Consider the following 18,680-nt stretch of genomic DNA (forward strand, 5'->3'; position numbering starts at 1 on the left):
CTGAAAACTCCCTTTTGTCTGATCATTTTTTAATAACATTTACATTTACCCTGATGGACTACCCAGCAGTGGGGAATAAGTTTCATTACACTAGAAGTCTTTCAGAAAGCGCTGTAACTAGGTTTAAGGATATGATTCCTTCTTTATGTTCTCTAATGTCATATACCAACACAGAGCAGAGTAGCTACCTAAACTCTGTAAGGGAGTTAGAGTATCTTGTCAATAGTTTTACATCCTCATTGAAGACAACTTTGGATGCTGTAGCTCCTCTGAAAAAGAGAGCTTTAAATCAGAAGTGTCTGACTCCGTGGTATAACTCACAAACTCGTAGCTTAAAGCAGATAACCCGTAAGTTGGAGAGGAAATGGCGTCTCACTAATTTAGAAGATCTTCACTTAGCCTGGAAAAAGAGTTTGTTGCTCTATAAGAAAGCCCTTCGTGAAGCTAGGACATCTTTCTACTCATCACTAATTGAAGAAAATAAGAACAACCCCAGGTTTCTTTTCAGCACTGTAGCCAGGCTGACAAAGAGTCAGAGCTCTATTGAGCTGAGTATTCCATTAACTTTAACTAGTAATGACTTCATGACTTTCTTTGCTAACAAAATTTTGACTATTAGAGAAAAAATTACTCATAACCATCCCAAAGATGTATCGTTATCTTTGGCTGCTTTCAGTGATGCCGGTATTTGGTTAGACTCTTTCTCTCCGATTGTTCTGTCTGAGTTATTTTCATTAGTTACTTCATCCAAACCATCAACATGCTTATTAGACCCCATTCCTGCCAGGCTGCTCAAGGAAGTCCTACCATTATTTAATGCTTCAATCTTAAATATGATCAATCTATCTTTGTTAGTTGGTTATGTACCACAGGCCTTTAAGGTGGCAGTAATTAAACCATTACTTAAAAAGCCATCACTTGACCCAGCTATCTTAGCTAATTATAGGCCAATCTCCAACCTTCCTTTTCTCTCAAAGATTCTTGAGAGGGTAGTTGTAAAACAGCTAACTGATCACCTGCAGAGGAATGGTCTATTTGAAGAGTTTCCGTCAGGTTTTAGAATTCATCATAGTACAGAAACAGCATTAGTGAAGGTTACAAATGATCTTCTTATGGCTTCGGACAGTGGACTTATCTCTGTGCTTGTTCTGTTGGACCTCAGTGCTGCTTTTGATACTGTTGACCATAAAATTTTATTACAGAGATTAGAGCATGTCATAGGTATTAAAGGCATTGCGCTGCGGTGGTTTGAATCATATTTGTCTAATAGATTACAGTTTGTTCATGTAAATGGGGAATCTTCTTCACAGACTAAAGTTAATTATGGAGTTCCACAAGGTTCTGTGCTAGGACCAATTTTATTCACTTTATACATGCTTCCCTTGGGCAGTATTATTAGACGGTATTGCTTAAATTTTCATTGTTACGCAGATGATACCCAGCTTTATCTATCCATGAAGCCAGAGGATACACACCAATTAGCTAAACTGCAGGATTGTCTTACAGACATAAAGACATGGATGACCTCTAATTTCCTGCTTTTAAACTCAGATAAAACTGAAGTTATTGTACTTGGCCCCACAAATCTTAGAAGCATGGTGTCTAACCAGATCGTTACTCTGGATGGCATTTCCCTGATCTCTAGTAATACTGTGAGAAATCTTGGAGTTATTTTTGATCAGGATATGTCATTCAAAGCGCATATTAAACAAATATGTAGGACTGCCTTTTTGCATTTACGCAATATCTCTAAAATCAGAAAGGTCTTGTCTCAGAGTGATGCTGAAAAACTAATTCATGCATTTATTTCCTCTAGGCTGGACTATTGTAATTCATTATTATCAGGTTGTCCTAAAAGTTCCCTAAAAAGCCTTCAGTTGGTTCAGAATGCTGCAGCTAGAGTACTGACGGGGACTAGCAGGAGAGAGCATATCTCACCCGTGTTGGCCTCCCTTCATTGGCTTCCTGTTAATGCTAGAATAGAATTTAAAATTCTTCTTCTTACTTATAAGGTTTTGAATAATCAGGTCCCATCTTATCTTAGGGACCTCGTAGTACCATATTACCCCATTAGAGCGCTTCGCTCTCAGACTGCGGGCTTACTTGTAGTTCCTAGGGTTTGTAAGAGTAGAATGGGAGGCAGAGCCTTCAGCTTTCAGGCTCCTCTCCTGTGGAACCAGCTCCCAATTCAGATCAGGGAGACAGATACCCTCTCTACTTTTAAGATTAGGCTTAAAACTTTCCTTTTCGCTAAGGCTTATAGTTAGGGCTGGATCGGGTGACCCTGGACCATCCCTTGGTTATGTTGCTTTAGACGTAGACTGTGGGGGGGTTCCCATGATGCACTGTTTCTTTCTCTTTTTGCTCCGTATGCATCACTCTGCATTTAATCATTAGTGATCGATCTCTTTTTCCTGGTTCTTTCCCTCAGCCCCAACCAGTCTCAGCAGAAGACTGCCCCTCCCTGAGCCTGGTTCTGCTGGAGGTTTCTTCCTGTTAAAAGGGAGTTTTTCCTTCCCACTGTGGCCAAGTGCTTGCTCATAGGGGGTCGTTTTGACCGTTGGGTTTTTATAATTATTGTATGGCCTTGCCTTGCAATGTGGAGCGCCTTGGGGCAACTGTTTGTTGTGATTTGGCGCTATATAAGAAAAAAGTTGATTGATTGATTGATTGATTGATTGATACTCTGGAAAATGCAGCAGTGATTCCCTTGATCGACACACACAACAAGAGTTCAACATTAAGTCCTAAAAGCACAGAGAACAGCAAGATATACAGTACACTGTTAGATTTTCCATGATTTAAATATGGACATGCACATGAGCAGAATGTGTCCACTTAACATAATTTTATGTTCTTTATTGAGATACACAAGAAATTTATGGTCTGTGGACACATTCTGATCATGTGTATGTCCATAGTTAAATCATGTTTCCTTTTTCTCAGTGTGGAGTCCCAGAGTAAAAACGTGCACAGGGTCTATGCAGGTCAGTGATTTCATTGGGTTTGAGTGATTGTATGCTGCAGTTTGTATTCTGATTCTTTGTGTACTATGTGGGTGTTTTGGAGCACAGCGCATGTGCTTGTGTGGGAGTTATAGTTTGGCTTTTTTTATGTGTGCTTTATTATTATTATTCTTATTATTACACAGAGATATGTTTCTTGCAGTCGTGATGAAGTTTGATCAGGACACAGTGTTGGTTAAATCTCATTTTGAAGCAGAAACATTTCAAACAGACTGCATCTGCCTCCACTCAGCAGAAACACAGGTGGCTTGTGAACACGGAGAATTCATCAAATCCTTTTTGGCTTCGAAACACACTTTACGCAGCAGCTTTCTTTAAAAGTACTTGTACATCAAATCAATGTCTGGATGTCTGGAATTAGGAATGCACTTGGCAAAGCAGACGAAATTAGAGTGCTTCTACTGTGACAAAAGAAGGTCAAATGTTTTCGGAGAAAATGAAAACGAGGCTCTTCCTGTGCAGAAAAGCTACATGTGGGTTTTTGGTGCTGACATGGCTTGGCAAGAAGAAAACAGAGCAAGAGATTCTGTATAGCATCCAAGATCCATTACAGCTGCACGTTAGATATCAAGAACCCAGAATACAAAGTGCAATTTCTCCAAAATAGGTGAACGGACAAATTTAAGACCTTACCTGTGGGCCGCTCTTGGGCTGACTGTGCTGGAAATGATTAATCTGTCATTAACTTCTGGATCTGCTCCTAAATGTTTCAAATCTGCAGGGATTAAACTATTACTTAAGAAATCTAATCTTGACCCTAGTAAATTGAAAAACTATAGGCCAATATCAAATCTATCATTTGGTTCTAAAATTCTGGAAAAGTGGTTTCTGTCAGGATTTCAATCAGAGCCTGGTTTTAAGTCTGTTTTACCACTGTCATGTGTTATCTTTTCCCAGTGGTGGGCACAGTTCCGCTAATCTGCTAAACACTAATTATAGAAGATAATGTTTTCATTACCAGATTAGCTTTTCAAAACTATCAAAACCAATTATCTTCCAATAAGTTTTAGCCCAATAATTGTTAGACCGCTAACATATTTTTGCAGATGTGGTAAACACAGCTTCAGTTACAAATGTTTATAAAGTCTAAAATCAGTTGAATACCTACCTGTTAAATGTTTTGTAGTAGATGTGCAGTTCTATCCTCTGCAAAACAGAAAAAAGCTGGTTCCAGAAGAAACTGCTCTATTCTCTGCAGGCAAAGGAGAACTGGTTACAGAAAACAAAAAAGCTCATTTCTTTTGATCCGATACTAATCAGCTGGCAATATCACCCAAGTCATCCAGAGGCATACAGTTTTAACTTATGGTTAAAATTTTAACCAAACTAATTTCGGACAAGTTATTTAAAAAAACATCACGTCTGAAGTTTTATAAAGTGAAAATATCAGATATATGTTTTAATTTTAAAGTACTGCACTAATTTTGAAAGTTTTAGTATGGACATGCTGTGCCCAGTGCATTATGGGTAATCTCAGTACATTTATGACAGACGAAATGCATTTGAGATGCTCTGATCAGGCTCACCACGGACAACAGCATTAAACTCTTTGTATATTGTGCCTAAAACTCTCGTAAATATATTCTCTGGGTTTATAGATGTTGTTATTGTGTTTGTTTTATGTAAAAATGCCAGAAGAAGCCCAGTTTGCTTCTCCATTATTTTCAGTTGGAATCATTGCAATTGATTCCTGTTTGCTCTTCAGAATCCTGCTTATGTCAAACACTGTCTATCGTCTTTGTTCCAGAGTAATATATATAAGATGTCTGAAATTCAATTTGCGTTTATTAAATTCCACGCATCTTAAACGTAGCAAAAATGGATTGTCTGGAATTTTGTTTTGGCAAGTTTTCATGGTCTCTACTGCCATCTACTGGCCAGTAGTGTTCATGGCAGTATACGCCCTAAGTAATGAGCATCTGGGCACCAGTAGATGGCAGTGTTGTATTTATTTTGACACTGGTTTTATCAGACGGTTATCTAAATACAACTTGGCTTTTTTTTTTATTTTTACTAATATAAAAAAATGGCATATTTTACAAAAGCACATTTATATGTAAACACCAACACACACCTCACATTAACATGTTGGTTTTTACATAGAATGAATGAGTCAAATAATCAGTGTTAGTGGAGGTACGTTTTACCCATAATCTCTTTGGGTTATGTCTGTGTTTGTTACAAAACTTCAGAATCAGTGCATTATTTAACATTAAAAGATATATGTTATCTTTTAACTTTGTACAAATGACAGAATTGACATTAATGGAGTTATTCTATCGGTATTAATTGTATTTATAACTCAAAACCATAAGTCAGCACTGCTTTATTTTCCAAGACCTCCGCCTCATGGTGACACTGCTGTTGAGTAGAGAGTTGAGCTTCGCTGCTCCTCTCAATGGCTTCTCTGCTGGAAGCTATATAGTAAACAGGAGCTTCCAGCAGTGGGCAGGATGCACAAAGACAGAAGTGCTGACTCATTGTTTGGGTCTGTGATTGGTTTTGATGCTACCAGAAGCAACTGTGGTGTTAAAACTTAAAATCAGCTTGTTAGTAGTTGCAAGAGCACTGGAGGCAATAATAATAATTTTTTGGGGTGGCTTATCAGTTTAGCTTTATAAAAGATAACTTTTCAGTTAGCTGATTATCTGTTATTGAAGTTAACTTTTTGGTTAGCTGTGCCCACCACTGGTTTTTCCACTAGATGGTGCCCTCAGTTTTGTTTCACACCTGGATCAGATGAGTGACTGATGATTGATAGACTATTTAAACCCTGACTTTCTGTTCATGTATTGCCAGATACTTCTGTGCCTTGTTTGTCTGTTGCCTTGCTTGCCTCGTTTTGCTTCGCCAGCTTCCAGAGCCACCTTCAGTGATCCAGGCAGTCTCCAAGAGGGATCAAACCTGAATGCCACCATGTGACCTTGACTGCATCTTCCAGCTCTGCGCTTAAGACATCAAAGCATCCAGCAGCAAAAGTTCAGGTAACCTGCCCTCTCCTCTAATTCCCGTGTTAGAGTGAACTGTCTTTTCCTGATGTTCCAGATGATTCTGGTATGGCTCCCAAGTGGACATGCATCCTGGCTCTGACTACCTGCACAGCAACGTCACTTTGGAACTCCTCAGCTCTTGGCGCAGAGCCCATCTCGGCTAAACATCAGTTAAGTTCCTACTCGTCTCAGTGAGATCCCGTTCTCACTTGTTCCTGTTTGTGACTGTGCTATGATAAAGAACTGTTCAAAGAACTCTTCCTAAGAACCGTATGAATTCTGATATTAATTGAAAACCCAGCTGTATCAAGTCCTGCTTAATTGGAACTGCGTTGCAACACACAGCACTTGACATCTGACCTTTGGATACAACTTATGAACAATTCCTGAACAGTGAACTTTATTTCTTTAGAAGAGAACTTTATTTCCTGACCTCTGAAACAACCTGTGTTAAACCTTTTATGAACTATGACTGTTTTGAGGCTCCAGCATTACGAGTGCATTCACTCACCTTGTGTGTCTTTATTCCCCATAGTTCCTGGTCTCAGAGGCAAGCAATCCACCTGGTCCTGAACCCTGAAATCTTTGTTGATATTATCCTTCAAGACTGGCTCGGGATCCTGCAGCCCCATCATTTCACCGCCAGGAGGCAGGCCATCTCTCCACACTGCAGGCACCCCGGCGCAGCACTTTTACTTTATTTATTATAAATAAATACATTTTCCTTTGTAATCTTCTCCGTGTCTGGTTCCCTGCATTTGGGTCCACTGCCTGCAACAGTTCAGTCCCAACTGAACTTCTAACCATGACAGTTTCACAGGAGCTCATGGACCACCTTACTGAGAATAATCTTTCTGAGCCACTGCAGTCTGCTTTTAGAAAGTCACTCCACAGAGACGGCTCTCACTAAAGTGGTGAATGATCTTCTGATAGCAATGGATTCAGACACCATTACGGTTCTAGTGCTGTTAGATATTAGTGCTGCATTTGATACTGTGGATCATCATATTCTACTCAATAGGCTGGAGAATTAATTTGGGATTACTGGGAGTGCCCTTACGTGGTTGACATCTTTACCAGACCAGTCGTTCTTACTGTGTTATGTACAATAACACTACCTCTAACCTTCGTGACATGAAATTTGGGGTTCCACAGAGGTCCATTTTAGGCACCCTCTACTTTTCTCCTTTATATAGCACCCCTTGGGCACATATTGTGGCATTTTGGGATTACCTTTCATTGCTATACTGTTGATCCTCAGTTACACATTCCATTAACTGCTGTTAATCTAATTCACATAAAATCCTTAGAAGATTGCCTTGCATCAGTGAAAAGCTGGATGTCTAGCAATTTCCTACTTTTAACCTCTGACAAGACTGAAATGATAGTTCTTGATCTAATGAGACATCAGTATCAATTTGACCAGCTAACGCTTAGCCTAGGCTCATGTGACATACATCACACTGACAAAGTGAGGAACCTTGGGGTAAATTTTGATTTTTATCTCATCTTAAACCAGTTTTATCTCTCAGTGATTTTTGAACAAGTGAACCATGCTTTTATCTCCACGTCTTCATTAATGTAACATGTTGTACACTGGGATTAGTCAAGCAAAGTTGTCACGCTTACAGTTAGTCCAAAATTCTGCTGCTCGTCTTTTAATCGGCACGTCGTAGAGAACACATCACCCCCATTTTAGCTGCATTGCACTCACTTCCTGTTCATTTCAGAATTGATTTTAAAATTTTGCTGTTTGTTTATAAAGCTTTGCATGGGCTGGCGCCTGCATACATCACAGACCTCATTGTACCTTACATTCCCGCGCGTTCGCTGACGTCTGAGAGCCAGTTCCAGCTCCAAGTTGTTAAAACAAAGCTTAAAAGTCAGGGTGACTGGCCTTTTCAGTGGTTGACCCCAAATTTTGGAATTCTCTCCCTCCACACATTAAAGCAGCTCCATCTATTGATGTTTTTAAATCTTGTTTAAAAATGTATTTTTACTCACTGGCGTTTAACCCGGCATTAGAATTTTGTGGTCCTTTGACTCACTATTATATTGACTGACTATTTTGTTTTAGTGCATTTTATGTCTTATTTTATTTTCATATTGATTGTAATTGTTTTATTGTATGTGGCATTTTTAACTGTATTTTCTTTTTTCTTCTAATTAGTGTTATTTGGTTTTCTGTGCAGCACTTTGGAGACTTTGTGTTGTTAAAATGTGCTATATAAATAAAGGTGGATTGGATCCTATGTTGTCCTTTGACCTCCACATTAGAGATATTACAAGGACTGTTTTCTTCCACCTGCGAAATGTAGTGAAGATTTGTCCAATCCTGTCTGTGGCTGATGCTGAGACCCTGATTCATGCATTTGTTTCTTCTAGATTGGAGTACTGCAATGTTCTATTTTCTGGTTTACTGCAGTCCAGAGTTAGAGGTCTCCTATTGGTTCAAAATGCTGCTGCCAGACTTTTGACAGGAAGCCAAAAGTTTGACCACATTACATACATTTTGGCGTCTCTTCACTGGCTTCCTGTCCCAGTGAGATCAGATTTTAAGGTTCTGCTACTAACTTATAAAATTATTCAAGGACTAGCCCCTCCTTTCTTAGCTGACCTAATTAAACCCTACGTACCTGCCTGCATTTTCAGGGTGCAGGACTACTTTGTGTCCCCAGGGTGAATAAAAAGTCTGCGGGTCACAGAGCTTTCTCTTATCATGCATCTGCTTTGTGGAATGATCTCCCTTTGTCAATAAAACAGTTAGATTCTGTAGAAATGTTCAAGTCCAGACTTAAGACGCACTTATTTTTCCTTTTGTATGGCTAGCATACTGACATAGTATGGTACTATACTTTCTACCCTTTTAAATTCATTTTTATTAGTAAACAGAGCGGCCTGCGGCCTAAACTTTACCTAATGTCTGGGTCTTTTAGTGAAGCTTAAGGCTAGTGTTTTTCTTGTTACTTAATGCTGACAAATTACAGTATATTCGTTGTCTGTCTGCTGCCTGATTCTGTTTTCTCTCTCTCTCTCTCTCTCTCTCTCTCTCTCTCTCTCTCTCTCTCTCTCTCTGTCTCTCTCTCTCTCTCTCTCTCTCTGTTTGAGGTGGTGCTCCATCCAGAGATGGGAGTGGGTTTCTTCTTCTGCAATCCTCCCGTGCACCAGCACGGACTCTCAAAACTTCCTAAGATTTCTTGTATATTCGTTTTGTCAGTTGTGTCAGGAGCATGACCCAAGCAGAGGGTCACCCCTTTGAGTCTGGTCTGCTTGAGGTTTCTTCCTCAAATCATCAGATGGAGTTTTTCCTTACCACTGTCGCCTGTGTGCTTGCTCTAGGGGTTGGTAAGGTTAGACCTTACTTGTGTGAGCTACTTGAGGCAACTTTGTTGTGATTTGGCGCTGTATAACTGAAAATAAATTGAATTGAATGCCTCTGGTTTAACTTGAATCTTGTATTTGTGTCACGGAACAAGGCACTGGACTGTGACAACCTTTGCAGGTTATTTTGAATGAAATCCAGTGAATTTAAGGATGACGTGATGAAGTTGCACTAGTTTCAGCAATGTTTTCTGGCTCTGACATGGCCTGGGTTTTTGGACAGTTTGTGGAAACCAGTGAATTAGGTGGTTTTGTTGGCGAGAAGGTTTACTGACGTGGAATAAATGGATGATGCTTTGATCTTTGTGGAATCGACTTCATACTCTGGTTTTGTGATAGTCTTGGATCAAGACGAATAAGATCCAGGCTATTAATGACTTGTTGAGAGGCCCAGTGTTGGGAGAAGGTAAGGGGACGTGCGCCCTTCACCTGGCTATGGCAGAGAGTTGGCTGCTTTCCTGAGGTGGAGATGGACCGGTTGTCTGGCTGGTTGGTTGCCATTCAAAACCCAAGGTGTTTTCTGGTGTCTTTCGTTCATACTTATGTTTTTGTAGGTAACTATGGTGAAGAAGAGCTTGTCCGGTTGGGTCCACCAGGACTCAGATGAAGGACTTGTCCACGTTAACGTTGGAGGTCTGAAGAGGAGCCTCTGTTCCAGCACCTTGAAGAAATTTCCTGATACCAGACTGGGGAAACTTCTAGCTTGCGATTCCGAAGAAGCTATACTGCAGGTTAGTCACCTGACTGAGGAGTATTAACAGGTGGGAAGATGACAGAGATGTTGTAGATACTACGCATTGTTTCATGTCTGCATTTCTCTCATCAGGCCTCAACAAGAAAGTATTTTAAAATGACAAATTGAGGTTTGAGACATTGTGATTTTCAGTTTGCAAAAAGGCATTTTAATTCAGGTGTTCTGACCACTCCAGGTTAAAAACAATCAAACGTGAGCTGTGATCAGTGGTTTGTTTTTCTGTGTATGTCAGAGATGGTTAACGCCACACAAATGAATCTTGGACAAAATTATGTGTCATCAAATTCCGACATTGATGACAAGATCTAACACTGACTCCAGTGTGCAGAAACTGCCTTCAGTCAGCTTCGTAACCGTGCTTTCAACGACAGAGACCATGGGCACGAGACGAAAGCCCTCATCTGCAAAGCTGTTGTCATGCCAACCCTGGTGGGAAGATGACCATACCAACATCCACGTCCTGGCTGAAGCCAAGCTCCAGAGGATTGAGTGTGTCATCATCAAGAACCAGGTTCGGGGGGCGGGTCATGTCATTAGGATGGATGACAACCAACTTCCCAAACAAATGGTCCAGAGGAGAGCAGAAAAAATGCTACAAAGACCTCCTGAAGCACAACCTGAAGAGCTGCTCCACTGACTGGAAGACCTGGGAAGAACAAGCGAGGGACTGAGCCAGCTGGCGAGCAATGATCCACATGGGAGTGGAATTCTTTAAAACAATACAGACAAACAACACAGAGGAGAAAGAGGAAAGAAAGACAGAGTAAGATCCTGACCAGCGGAAGCTTCCAGCAGCAAACACGTGCAGTGTCTGTCAGAAAGAGTGCGCCTGTTCAGTCATCTCTGTATCCACCATCCTGTCTGGGAACTGACCAGGAGACAATTTTCCTCACCACCGAGGGATTGCCAGGACGATAGCGGAAGGTGGAAAACGCATAGCCCAAGTTTTGGGTACGGAGCACATAATACAAGTGGAAAACGTACTCCAGAGTTGGTTGTAAGGCAGGACCCAAAAACCTTTATTTCCACTGTCAGTTGTGACTTTCTGTTTTCGTAGGGCTTTATTAAGAAATGTGTCACATTTTAATGTCTTGATTACATTTGAAAATGATGTGTTAAGTCTGGCAACATGTCAGCATGTGAGCGAAACTTGTCACTTTGCAAAAATGTTACAAAACAAGCACAAAGAATAATTAATGCTTCCACTTCCATGTCTGCAGGTGTGTGATGACTACGACGTGCAGCAGAAGGAGTTTTATTTTGACAGGAATCCCAGCCTCTTCCCGTATGTCCTGCACTTCTATCAGACTGGCAAACTTCACATCATGGATGAGCTGTGCGTCTTCTCCTTCAGGTGCACATTTACTCCTTTCTTACTGTATTCATCTCTACTGTTAAATAACCAACTTCACATGCAAGATGCAAGAACATTCAGATGTTTGCAAACCTTTTGCCTACAGTGCAGCAAATATATTAGCTTGGTACTCCAGCGAGGGCAGTTGCATCTCCTCCTCTCTCCTCTCCCTCTGTGCTTTTCTGTCTCTGCTCCAACATTCAAAAGTCCCAACTTCACCAGACTGTGAATTCTTTTAACTATATTTGGATTAACCATGGAATTGATCCAACCTGGTCTCATGGCAAGTCATGATTCAGCAGCACGAAATATACATTAATCTATTGGTTCGTGATATTGTGACAAAAAGCACCTCATTTTTGTCACGGCAGCACAAATTCATTCTAATAATTCATTCTGTGATGGCTACACGAAATTAAAACTGAAGCGGGGGGGTTGGGGTGGTTATGGTTAGGGTTGGGGTAGGAGTAGGTTTAGTAATAGTGAGTTTAAAAAAAAAATATGAGACTGGGCTGAATTGATCAGCTGGTCTCTGAATGTTATTGACACCATTTTTCAACAAGGAAATCAGGGCTGGGGACCCTGCGTTCCCAGATGGAACCTACTCTGCGGGCTATGTTCTCGACACCTGGGAGAAGTGGCATGTTGCGTGCTTGGTACCACTCTCTGTGGAGAACATCGAAGACTTATTTATATTTGGTTTTATTGTGGGAGGGCTGGTGATTATTAGTTTATGTGCTGCCCTGACCTACCAGAGAATTGGCAAGACTGCTGCTACCAGAACCTCAACTCCTCACCTGTCCGTCATGATTAATGAGTTGGGCAAGATGATACAGTCTCAGACTGCGTTAACCCTTGAACTCAATGTAAGTTGGATAACATCTTGGAGCAAATGTTCGCCTTGCAAAGGAAGATGTCGGAGACCAGGGAATGCTTATAAATTGGATTTGGATGGTCAGAGGAGCTGCAAATGTGTTTCTCTGATCAACCCTAAACATCAAAACGCCCTGCTGTTTTCCTCCAGAAGAATTTCTACGGCCTTGGTGAACCATTCGGCTGCCCTCTTATCTTCTGCCCTCCCCTACAGTGTGATATTGTCAAGCCAACTCTGGACATTATGCACACACTGACAGAAACAGATACAAACTCATCTGACTGATACAAACTCATCTTTTCAGCACACATGGCGCACGCCCCTCTCCCTGCCCCTACCCCCCCACCCTTGCCTCCACCATGCTGATCCCCCCGAGCTCGCAGCTGCGTGGGACACTGCTGCAGCCCCCTCCACACTCTCATTCCCTCAATTCGGATGACGGATTGTCATAAAGTTTTGCGTACATAAACAATCAAATGTATACGTATGGTTGTTTTAATTCTGTGTGCCATTATTACGTTCAGCTTGTAATAATTGTGGATTAATTGTATTTTTGTCTGAGGTGATTGGGTGTGAAGAAATTTCATTGCACTTGTTGTAATGACAGTAAATCTATCTATCTATCTATATTAAAATCTCCCAGTGCAAATGTGCAAACAGCTCCTGATCTGTGGGCGACATTTCACTTGATGTCTGGTGTGTGACCTTTCAGCCTGCAGCTCCTTCTAGATAAACCTGATCTGACTTCTGCTTCCCTCTCAGTCAGGAGATTGAATATTGGGGCATCAATGAGTTTTTCCTGGACAGTTGCTGTAGTTACCGCTTCCAAGACCGCAAACTGGAGAGCAGCCGATACCGCAGCTGGGACGATGAGAGCGAAGTCAGCAGCGTAGACACGTCTGTAGATGAGATATCTGACTTATACAGGTAGGAGAGACTCTACAGTCAAAATGATGTAGATTTATATCATGATGTTATTGAGTTCCATCCTGCTCCATCATCTTCATCCATCCTCACAGAGACATGCAGCATTTCGAGGAGGTGCGTTATGGCAACATCAGGAAGTGCCTGTGGCTGACTCTGGAGAATCCAGGATACTCCATCCCCAGCAAGCTCTTCAGCCTGCTCTCCATCGGGGTGGTGATCATGTCCATTGCCTCCATGTGTATTAACAGCATCTCCGAGTATCAGGTTGGTGCATAGTGCTGAAACAATCTCAGCCTTGTGAAGCCAACAGGAAACAGATTTCATGGTGATGCGCTTCTCTGTCTCACACAACAGCCAATCGTACTGGAACCTTAGGTGGGATGTTCTCGATACACATCCAGATGAGTTGAGTTTGGGTTCTGTTGCGGCGCTGCAGCCGTTTCATTGTGTGCAGGAGGCAAATCAGAAGCAGACAGAATTTATACTGTTTATTCCATGTGCTAATAATCAATCAACATTTATTTATAGAGCACTTTACAGCACCAACTGGTGTCCAAAGCACTTGACATTAAAAACACAAATTCACAAAAATAAAACACATATACAATAAATTTTTAAAACAGCATGTAAAAACAGAACATGTCATCTCCCTACTAGGTGTTAAAAGCCATTTTAAATAAATAAGTCTTTAACTTAGATTTAAAAAGTGCTAGGTCAGGAATAGTACGTAATTCAAAAGGTAGCTTGTTCCACAGTCTGGGGCCAGCTACTGCAAAAGCATGATCACCCCAGTGTTTGTATCCTGACCTCGGAGCATCTATGTAAAGCTGGCCAGACACCTGTAATGTCCTACTGTAAGTACGCAAAGTTAAAATTTCAGACAAGCAGGGAGGTGCAAGGCCATAAATAGCTTTAAAAACAAACTCTAAAATCTTAAAATCAATTCTAAAACGAACTGGAAGCCAGTGGAATGAGTACAGGACGGGTGTAATATGTTCATGTCTAAAAGTGTTTGATAAAAGACGAGCAGCAGCATTCTGCACCAACTGGAGACGTGCAAGAGACGACTGATTAATGCTTGAATAAAGTGCATTACAATAATCAAGTCTGGAGCTGATGAAAGCATGAATGGCTGTCTCTGTCATGGTTTGGCCGTGTTCAAGGCTTTGATTCCCTCTTTCTTTTCCTCCCCTTCGGCTCCTGCTTTGTTTTATTAGTGGATTATTTTCATCATGTGTTTATTCTGTGTTCCATTTTGCCTGTTACTTGGTCTCTTTGTCACTTTGTATTTCTTTGTCATGATTCAGTTCCATTCTAGTTTTGTCCTGCCAGTTTGTTTTCATTTTTTATCATGAGTTTATCACATTTATTGTATATGCTTAGTCACATGTTATTATTTTTTAACTTTGGTGTTGCTCATCAGATTATGTTCCATTTGTTATTCATGGCATTTTCTGTTCATCAGTTATCTTGTTTTATTTATTGCATTATTCTGTATTCTCCGGGTTTTGGTTATTTGCAGTTTAATCCATAGTTGTTGTGCCTTCGTCAGTTATTGTATTCTCTTGTCTCAGCCAGTATCTGTTTCATCCTAGTTTGGTTTAATTCAAAGGTCCTTGTTTTTTCTCTCTTTAGACTTGTCACCGTATTTCTTAGTTCTGCCCCTTTTGGTTTCACTCACGCATTATTGTTTGTCTAGAACACGTCATGTTATTCAGTTAGTTTTTCTGTCACCTACTTATCTTGCTTTGCACCGGTTTGTTTTGCCCTCCTGCACTTTCTTGCCTTTCTTACCTCTTCTTTGTTCACTAAACCACACCTCCTTCCACACACCTGCTCCACATCACCCTGATTAGTCTCCTCCTATTAAAACCCTCACAGTTCCACAGCTCACTGCCCGATTGTTGACTTTGTTCACTTTCTCGCCTCTTGTCTTGTCCAGTTTGTGCTCTAGTATTTTTGACCTTGCTTGTGTACTCCGTCCTCCGCCTCGCCGTAGCCCTGAACTCTGCCTGTTTTTGACTCCGCCTTTGCTCTGCCTGCTATTCTCCTTGACGCCGTTGGTATGAACCCTGCGCGTTTCTTGGCCACGACCCTGCCTGTTCCATGTCTGATACCTCTGACCGTATGTCTGACTTCATGTGTACTGAATCCACTGCCTGGTCTTCAGATATAGCTACTTATTCTCCACAACCAACCATGTCTGTGAGTTTGCATTGGTCTCCTACTACTTCTTGCATCGAACCATCACCTGCCCTGACAGTCTCAAGATCACGTCTACTGAGGAAGTGCTTTATTTTAGCCAAAAGACAAAGCTGGAAAAACAACAGAGTTTATTTGACAACAGAGTTTATCTGTTAATCGAACCTCAAACAGCTGTCAAATATCACTCCCAAATTCTTGACAGCTGGTTTACATAATTAGCCAGGGCACCAAAATTTGCCTGCGGCACTCCACAACACAGAGGAGCAGTTGATGAGGAGAGGTCCCCAATCATAACAGAAAAGCTCCTTTCAGCCAAATATGATCTAAACCACTTAAGTGCAGTACCCTGAATGCCAATAAAATGTTCTAACTGGGAAACAAGTACTGTGTGATCCACAGTATGAAAGGCTGCTGTGAGGTCCAACAGAACCAGCACAGGCAGATGTCAAAGTGATGTCATTATGAAGTTTTAAAAGTGCAGACTCAGTGCTGTGTCACGATCTAAACCCAGATTGGAATTTTTCAAGGATGTGATTGTCTTCTAAAAATGACTATAACTGTGAAAAGATAACCTTTTCTAAAACCTTAGATAGAAATGGCAGATGAGACACAGGTCTAAAATTGGATAAAACTGATGAGTCCAGGTGAAGTTTTTTAAGAAGTTGAACCACAGCATGTTTAAAAGCAGCTGGAACAGACCCTGATCTAAGACAAGCATTGATAAAAGTTAGGAGACCCACCCCAGCATTATTAAAAACCTCCTTCAACACCTTAGCTGGAACATAATAATATAATATATAATAATTTATTAATTTATATAGCGCCAAATCACAAGTAATCGCCTCAAGGCGCTTCACAAACATTTAAAAGCAGAATAAAATGAAATAAGATTAAAACACAATAAAAAAAATTTAACCATAAAAAGGTAAAAAAAAAGTAAAATAAATAAAACAAATAAAAAAGACACAATCATATAAAAAAACTAATGATAAAACAGGGAGAACAGATGTGTCTTCAGCCTGGCTTTAAAAGTCTCCACAGAGTCCAACTGTCGTATCAGCGCAGGCAGATCATTCCACAGAGCTGGGGAGCAGTGATAAAAAGCTCTGTAACCCGCTGACCTTTTCTTCACCCTCGGGACACACAATAGTCCCGCACCCTGTGAACGCAGAGCCCTTGCCGGCACGTAGGACTCAACCAGGCTGGCCAGATGGGGGGCGCCAGTCCATGAACAATTTTATAGGCCAATAGTAACACTTTAAAATCCGATCTCAAAGAGACCGGAAGCCAGGGAAGGGATGCCAGAACCGGCGTAATATGATCAAACCTTCTGCTTCGTGTCAGAAGTCTGGGAGCAGCATTTTGAACCAGTTGAAGACCCCTGATGCTGGACTGTGGTAAACCAGAAAACAAAGCATTACAATAATCCAATATAGAAGAAACAAAAGCATGAATCAGAGTCTCAGCATCAGCCATAGACTGGATGGGACAAATTTTTGCTATATTTCTTAGATGGAAGAAAGCAGTCCTTGTAATGTCCCTAATGTGGAGGTCAAAGGACACCTCTAGTTTGCAACTATGCCATTTCCGTTCCAACCCTCTAGCCTTCTGCCTAAGGTCACACCAGTGGCGGTCCTAGCCTGTTTGGCGCCCTGGGTGAGCAACCCCACCGGCGCCCCCCCCCCCCCCCCCCCCCAAATGCAATCACGGCAGCAGGGCATACTGCGCTACTCCACTTGGAGGGGTAATAAGCGCCCTCTGCCTGCTGTGTGGTGCATGCATCTTTCTGCCATTGTCTGACAGACAGGATTTAACCGGAGGATCCCCCCACCATCACAGGCACAATCAGAATTTCTTTTCAATTTTTATTTGAAAAAACGTGGAAGAAACTTAAATATTACTATAAACATAACAAAACAAAAAACAAACTGTTGGGATGGTGTCGTGACACGGACCCACAACAGGGGGCATTAATGAACGGACAATGGATAAGCCAAAAGCAACAATTTAATGTTGTGAATCGCGCAACGAAATACAGACAATAACAATAATGTGGATTGTCAATTATACACAAGATGACGTGTGGGCAGGCTCGAAGATAGAAGACGTCTGGCGAGAGAAGAGCCGGATCCCACACAGCTTCCACCACCAACGGATCTGAAGAACACCGGAGCCGCCAAGCCCTGCGCCCCAGGTGGCCACTGTCTTCAGCAGTCAGACCCGGTACTGCTGGCAGAAAACAGAAACAGTTAATGGTGGGTGTGTGAATACACACCCAGCAATCATGTAAAGCTTAGTTCCTCCGGGAGGGAGAACCTCCACCTCCAGACACAGAATCACCCGTGCAGCTCCTGTCAGTCACTCTCCCTGGAAGGAGTGTGAGGCGAAGACGTCGCGCTCACACTATCCACCAATCCAGCTTCAGACTGTCACCACAGGAAAACGGCTGCACACAGAACAATATTCAGTCTCAGAAAACTCACAGCAGAGAAGGTTACCTGGAACGGTAGCTTATTTCTCGGCAAGGAGGTGGAGTTGCAGTCCGGCTTATATGGTGATGAGTTGAACGAGTGACAGCTGGTGCTGATAAGTGACAGCTGTCACTCCCAGCGGCTCCGACGCCCTCTCGTGCTTGAAGCCCGCACTCCAAGCAGGGCGCCATCTGGTGGTAGTGGGCCAGCAATACCTCCTCTTCAGCGGCCCACACAACAGGACCCCCCCCTCAACGGGCGCCACCAGGCTTGTCCGGGTGCCGGTTGTAGAAATCGGCCAGGAGGGCCGGGTCCAGGATGAAGCTCCTCTTCACCCAGGAGCGTTCTTCGGGTCCATACCCCTCCCAGTCCACCAGATACTGGAACCCCCGGCCCTTACGACGGACGTCCAGGAGCCGACGCACGGTCCATGCCGGCTCCCCGTCGATGATCCGGGCAGGAGGCGGTGCGGGGCCAGGGGTGCAGAGTGGTGAGGTGTGATGAGGTTTGAGACGTGACACATGGAAAACCGGGTGGATCCGCAGTGAAGCTGGCAGCTTTAGCTTCACTGCGGCCAGACTGAGGACTTTGAGGATGGGAAACGGTCCAATAAACCTGTCCTTGAGTTTCTGTGATTCCACTTGAAGTGGGATGTCCTTTGTCGACAACCACACCTCCTGCCCGGGCTGGTATGCAGG

The 18,680-nt window shown here is 42.2% G+C and overlaps 1 protein-coding gene across 4 annotated transcripts in view; it reads left to right on the top strand.

Annotated features, from left to right (window-relative positions):
* si:dkey-43k4.5 (potassium voltage-gated channel subfamily S member 2) overlaps positions 1-18,680 on the top strand; it is a 70,643-nt gene that overhangs the window by 20,639 nt on the left and 31,324 nt on the right. For 3 of the 4 annotated variants that reach the window (XM_034165927.1, XM_034165931.1, XM_034165930.1), the window contains exons 2-5: positions 9,952-10,128; positions 11,372-11,505; positions 13,142-13,306; positions 13,399-13,570. In XM_034165927.1, coding sequence (XP_034021818.1) covers positions 9,958-10,128; positions 11,372-11,505; positions 13,142-13,306; positions 13,399-13,570 — 642 coding nt within the window. In that variant the 5' untranslated portion in view covers positions 9,952-9,957. Of the gene's footprint in view, positions 1-9,455; positions 9,519-9,951; positions 10,129-11,371; positions 11,506-13,141; positions 13,307-13,398; positions 13,571-18,680 lie in introns of those variants that run through there. The other variant, XM_034165929.1, reaches the window with a different exon arrangement.

Source organism: Thalassophryne amazonica, chromosome 3 (genome assembly GCF_902500255.1).
Source record: "Thalassophryne amazonica chromosome 3, fThaAma1.1, whole genome shotgun sequence".
In the NCBI taxonomy this organism is placed as follows: domain Eukaryota; kingdom Metazoa; phylum Chordata; class Actinopteri; order Batrachoidiformes; family Batrachoididae; genus Thalassophryne; species Thalassophryne amazonica.